The 5,956-nt window shown below is 38.4% G+C and overlaps 4 protein-coding genes across 10 annotated transcripts; 1 reads left to right on the forward strand and 3 right to left on the reverse strand.

Moving 5' to 3' along the window:
* Positions 1–1,513: 1,513 nt before the first annotated feature.
* On the forward strand, positions 1,514–5,692 carry LOC132172603 (pentatricopeptide repeat-containing protein At4g11690-like). 7 transcript variants are annotated; one of them, XR_009439169.1, is made up of 3 exons: positions 1,514–2,309; positions 4,629–4,729; positions 4,816–4,852. XR_009439169.1 is itself a non-coding variant. In XM_059584126.1 (2 exons), the coding sequence occupies exon 1, from the start codon at positions 1,537–1,539 to the stop codon at positions 2,302–2,304; it is 768 nt and encodes a 255-aa protein (XP_059440109.1). In that variant the 5' UTR covers positions 1,514–1,536; the 3' UTR covers positions 2,305–2,309; positions 5,641–5,692. The 7 variants fall into 7 exon arrangements, 6 of the variants coding, with proteins under 6 accessions (XP_059440109.1, XP_059440111.1, XP_059440112.1 ...); XM_059584126.1 differs by lacking the exons at positions 4,629–4,729; positions 4,816–4,852 and adding an exon at positions 5,641–5,692; XM_059584128.1 differs by lacking the exons at positions 4,629–4,729; positions 4,816–4,852 and adding an exon at positions 5,650–5,692.
* LOC132172604 (disease resistance protein RPM1-like) lies at positions 2,629–4,449 on the reverse strand. Its single transcript, XM_059584133.1, has one exon. The coding sequence runs from the start codon at positions 3,835–3,837 to the stop codon at positions 3,100–3,102; it is 738 nt and encodes a 245-aa protein (XP_059440116.1). The 5' UTR covers positions 3,838–4,449; the 3' UTR covers positions 2,629–3,099.
* On the reverse strand, positions 4,087–5,397 carry LOC132169227 (disease resistance protein RPM1-like). Its single transcript, XM_059580295.1, has one exon. The coding sequence runs from the start codon at positions 5,395–5,397 to the stop codon at positions 4,087–4,089; it is 1,311 nt and encodes a 436-aa protein (XP_059436278.1).
* On the reverse strand, positions 5,587–5,956 carry LOC132172605 (putative disease resistance protein At1g50180; the record flags this gene model as incomplete). Its single annotated transcript, XM_059584134.1, is given in 1 exon segment — positions 5,587–5,956. A coding segment is annotated over 1 exon segment (370 nt), but the record flags the coding sequence as incomplete, so codon positions are not given.

A 5,956-nucleotide genomic window follows, 5' to 3' on the forward strand; every position in this document is an offset into this window, starting at 1 on the left:
AAAAATAAATAAATAAATAAAAAGGCTAGTCACATCTTCGTTATCACCTTAAAAGAACAAAAACTTCTAGAAAAAACTTAAAACTCAAAAAACAAATTTTTTTTAAAAAAAATCCAAATGGTGGAAAATTTAAAATTAAAAAAAAAATCCTTTTTATAAGAAAAAAATAATAATTTAGATTTTTATTTTGTTATAAAAGTTAAAAAATTTTGTTTTATTTTATAACTTTTTTTAATAAAAATTTTCGTTTTAAAAAATTAACAATTTTCGTTTAAGAAAATAAAAAATTTTGTTTTCTAAAACAATTTTTTTTAAAAATAAATAAATAAATAAATAAAATTTCTGTTTTTTTTTTAAATATTCTTTTAAAAAAATTAAAAATTTTCGTTTAAAATTATTAAATGTTTTTTTTATTAATTTATAGGAATATTTTTGTCTTATTGAGAAATATAGAGGCACTTTTATCTTTTTGCTAGCTTTGAAGATACATTGATAATGTTTTGATAGTTTGATGGAAATATTGTCACAATTAAAAGTTTGGAGAAACATTGTCAATTGGGTGATAGTTTGAGGGAATAGGATCATCTCCAATCCAAAATAGATTGGAGAATATCCCGTTCATAGCTAGAATTTCTAAGAAATTTTAGAGCCATAAATAAGACACATGTCCTATTAACAAAAAAATAATAATAAATATTATTACATATTAAAAAAAATTATAAAACAAAATTACAAAAAATTAAATGGTGGCTGAAGGGGTGGCCGAACCACCCCATGGGCCACCCCCAAGGGCCAAATCTAATAAAACAAGAAAGAATCATCATTCGGCCCTTGGGGGTGGTCCAGCCCACCCCCAAGGGCCATGGAGTCATCCCAGACAACTAGTCTAGGGTGGCCAGGCCCAACGTCGCCCTTGGGGGTGACTAGAACATCTCTTAATTTTTTACAAATTTTTTTTTTAACATGAAATAATTTTTTTTTTTTTTTTTTTTTTTTGTTAACGAGGCAAGTGTCTTATTTGTGACTCTAAAACATTTTTAGTTATTAAATCATTTTGGGCCGGAGAGGATTATATTCCTTGTTTGAGGGGTGTGTGGATAGTACCCTTAATTTAAATGATCAAGTGAAACGGGTACACTTTAGAGCATTCCCAATGGAAGAGCTAAATGTTATTTTTATCTAGAATAGCTCTTCAAATGTTCAAAAAACCTCCCACATTGGATGAGCCAAAAATATATGTAAAATAGATATTTGATTAGAAGAGCTAAAAAAAAAGTTAAATGTAGCAGCACTTTTTAAGGGAGCCATTTTATTTTTTAGTATTTCTCTCTCCTGCTTTATCTTTTTCTCAAATCTTTTCTCACCTTTTTTTAAGAAATATAGCTAATCGGACGTGGAGATACTTAAAAATGGCTTAGCTAAACTAGATAAAAGTGAATTTTGAAGAGCTATTTTACATAAAAATATGGCTCTTCCATTGAGAATGCTCTTGGGTAGCTAGCGTTAGGCTTTAGCAGCCGAGCAGAGTCGATCAGAATGAGATTACTCCAACTGAAGCAGCTTCAACATGTCGCCTTTCCCTCAAAACCCATCATCTCATTCGTCTTCCAAACTCCCATTGCACCACTATCTTCTTCTTCTTCTAGTGAAGCTTCTCCTGCATCAAAACCCATCACCAACTCAAGTCTAACTCAAGAAGAGCTCACAAAGATCAACCTCCTCCTCCTCCCACGCCTCTGCCTCTCAAACCACCTTCCCACAGCAATCCACCTCACCTCCACAGTCCTCCTCACAAACCCACCTCCCAAATCCCTCTCTCTTTCCATTCTCGTCGACTCCCTCACTTCCCAGCCCGACATGTCCCTCCCCATGTCCCTCCTCACCCACCTCAAGCACAATCCAGCGGCGCATTCTCACCTCATCCACATCACCACCATGCTCATTGCTTCGTATTTCAAGAAGTACAAGCCCAAGGAGGCCTTGAAAGTCTTCAACTGGATGGTGAGGCCGGGCTCGCCGTGTGTGCTGGATGAGAAGGTTTGCGGAATTCTTGTTTATGGGTTTTGTAAGCAGGGGATGGTTCTTGAGGCCTTGAAGGTTTTGAGGGCGATGTTGGGTGTGAATTTGGTGCCGGGAAGAGATTTAGGGACGTGGGTTTATAGGGGTTTGCTGAGAGAGGCAAGGATTAAGGAAGCGCTGGAATTAAATGAGGCTTTGGGCTTGGTTAAGGATGTTGGTGGTGATGAGGCTGTGAAGAAGGCTTTGGGATTGTTGGATCACATGATTGCGCTTTGGACAGACTAGAACAGGTAAGCTTTTGTGTTATAGGTTGTGGCTTGTGGTTGTTTAAAGATAAATTGCTAGAATTGATAGTATGCTGCAATGTTGATTTTCTTCAATTGAAAATTTAGGACAAATTTTTATCCTTCGTATACGGATTTTGACGTAGATCCTTTGGGATTGGATCGTTTCTTGAACTAAGATGGCAACCAGGTTGCATCCTCTGATGATTGGCACTAATTATTTGTTGTTCAAAGTTCATTCACACTTGTCTAGTGTAATAGAAGAAAGAGAATTACTTGAACTTTTTTCTAACAATTGTTACATGTAAAATGATAATACATAACTATTGCTGTTTTATGCTTGAACAAGCTTGTCCTCTTCTTTGCTGTTTGCTTATAGCGCTGCTTTTGTCCTCCCTGCCTTTTGTATTTATTTCTTGTGATTGATATTGGTTAGCTATGCTGCACCATTCATTGTTGCAAAGCCATAGACTAAGAATCAAGGCTTATGATTATAAAAGGTCCTGTGTGCTGGTTAATGTCTAATTATCAAATCTAGATCCTTTTTAAACAATAGATTAATATGAATCATTTTTCAATGGTGAAAACATCAAATATTAATATATAGAAAGTACAAAAAACAGAAAAGACCACAATTATAAGTGTCGAAGCTGTGGTAATTTATTCAACTGTTGCTTTGGTTGGAAATCACTGGCCAATGCAAATCTTAAGCATGAAAATTTGGTTAGTGAAGACTCTTGTCATTACATATAAAGGAACTACCAAAATTTTTGAGGCAGTCCTGTGACTTGGAGGCTCATACCTTGTCTTTCATTGAAACTGCATGGCCGTTGGTCCTCCAAGACTCACCCTTGCAGACACTCCGACAAATCTGAGTCACTGAGCTTGTATATTTGATATCGTTCTCCTTTAATCTATACCTGAAACGGATGGTAGGTACCTTCTTGACTATCCAATAATCTTTGCCTCCATCTGGTTGCATACCCAACAAAAAGTTTCGTGGCACTTCAGAGAAGTCCAAAGTCTTGAGATTTTCCAGGTGCTGGATTCCAGAGGGTACCTCCTTCAGCTTCGGGCATTGTCCAATCTCTAGTTGTTCAAGAAGGGGCAATGCTCCTTTGTCTATTTTCATCATCTTTAATCTGTCCAACTTTTTGAGTGTGAGCTTTTTGAGTTTTCGGAAACCACCTTCCTCAAAATGCAGCTCTTCCCCATCATAGCCCTGATTGAGGAAAAGATTAGTTAAATTAGGCAAAGGTAGAAGATGTTTTAGAGGATCTTCCTCTAACCCTGAGAAATATAAACCTAATGTGACAAGATTCTGAAGCTTTGGAATCCAATTGGGCAACTCCTCCAACCGCCCCCTTAGAATGATGTGCTCTAAAAATTGAGGCGGAGATGAAATAGATTGTAAATTTAGAATTCCATCTTCACTGATCGAGCTTAAAGCCAAAATTTTAAGGTGATCCATACTTTTTATGGAGGCACACAGAGCCTTCCCATGTTCTGCAGTTATATTTGAGATGCCCAGCATCCTCAACTGCCTCAACTTTCCTAGCTCCTTGATTAGACCAAGACCTTGGTGATTTGCCTCGACAAGCGACAACGATTGCAAGTCCTTTAAACATCCTACCCCCTCATGTATTTTCACTCCTTTAATTGAATACAAACTACTTTCGATTTCAAAGTCATAATAGTGTGCCAAAAGATGTCTCAACTTATGAAGCCTAAGTATCTCAATTGATAGCTCATGCACTGAGGTCTCAATGAGATTTAATGTCTGTCAGTTCTGTAGCCTACCCATCGACTTAGGAAGCATCTTCACTTTTGTATTCCTCAAACTTAAGTGTTTCAAGAGGAACAAATTCCCCACTTCTTCAGGAAGATAATCAATAGGAGCATCTTCAAAATCCAACACTTTTAAAAGCTTGAACTTTTTAAACAAGTTGACAAGGAAAGACCTGGGGATTGCAGTAATGCTTAAAAGAAAGATAGAACGAACCCGAGAGTACTCAATGGTCTCTAAGACATTTTCTCTAGCATCATGGATTAATAGGCACCAGCTTTTCCCATTGACACTTGAGTCATCTGCCTGCCAAACTTGACAGAAATTCAACTCTCCTGCCTTTGATAAGATGGTTTCGTGTAACAGGTCATGGATTCTGTACTTTCTACGTACCTGATAATCAAGCTCTCCGAATGACACTTGAACCAAGTTTCTGTGGAGTTCCATTAAATATTCTTCTGCAACCTCTTCTAATTGTTTGCCCTCGTTTCCTTTTATGAAACCCTCAGCTATCCATAACCGAAACAATCTTGAATCAGTAATTGAATAGTCCTCCGGAAAAAGACCAAAGTACAAGAAGCAAGACTTGAGGTAGTAAGGCAGGTCCTGATAACTGAGAGAGAGAATTTTTGTAATACTTGTAAGTTGGGGATTACTTTCTAGCTCAGAACTGAGACCATCATACAACTTTTGCCATTCTAATGGAACCTTCTCCTTTGTTGACAGAAGACCACCTATGGCAACAATTGCAAGTGGCAAGCCCTCACATTTTCTGACAATGTCCAACGACAATCTCACCAACTCCCTGGGACAACGCCTCTGAAACTCACATTGAAATGCCTTTCTGCAAAACAATTCCCAGGCCTTTTCCTGAGATAGAGGTTGCAGCTTGTGTACCCGATCCCGATCGGAGGAAGATTCTTTACAACAAGCACCAACACGTTCACTGCGGGCTGTGATTATTATCCTGCTGCCTCTGTCATTGCATGGTAAAGCATGTTTCACAATTTCCCAAAACTGTAACTTCCAGACATCATCAAAAACCACAACATACTTCTCTTGCTCAAAATATTGCCTCAGCTGGCTATTTAGTGTGATTTCGTCCATCATGTCTATTTCCCCTGGAGCCAATTTTTTTGCCTGGTGGATTTGCTTTGTCATGGCCATGAGTATCTTCTGCATGTTGTCTGATTGAGACACAGTGATCCAAACTCGGCAGTCAAAGTTTCCCTTCACTGAGTCATTCTCGTATACTTTCTTGGCAAGAGTGGTCTTACCAATCCCGCCCATGCCTACCACTGAAATCATTGAGTGCCTAGTTGCTCCCCCTAGCAGCCAGCTTACAAGTTCATCCCTTGTAGATTCAATGTCCACAACTTCACCTTCTTCAATGAAAGGGAACCCACTCGAGGGTCATGCCATGTGGCATTTGTTGCTCCACCACACGATCCTTGCTCTGAGGAATTTATACTATATCTTTCCCTTCGTTCCTTGATTTTACGGACTGATGTTTTGATATCTTGAATCTTGATGGCTATATTGTGGTTTTAGTTTTTTCAGCAACCAACCAATTTTGTGGAGGAAAGCAACGAAGCCATGCTGATGATGATGCTGTGCTACATGAAGAATGTATTCGTCTAGAACATCTTCAATATGAAAGGCTGCCTCCCTCACTTGCTTCACCCACACTTTCATGCCATCTTGGAGGTCTCCTCCTTTCTTGGCCCGTGCATCGACATCTTTCATGAAACACTTGATGCTCTCCAGTTCGTCACTAATACCCACAACCTCCCTGTGGACACCGTTAAGCAGTTTTGCTTCTTGAACAAGCAACTGCACCAACTTGTCAATGAGGAGGGTCACAGCT

This window comes from Corylus avellana, chromosome ca2, assembly GCF_901000735.1.
Source record: "Corylus avellana chromosome ca2, CavTom2PMs-1.0".
NCBI lineage: Eukaryota > Viridiplantae > Streptophyta > Magnoliopsida > Fagales > Betulaceae > Corylus > Corylus avellana.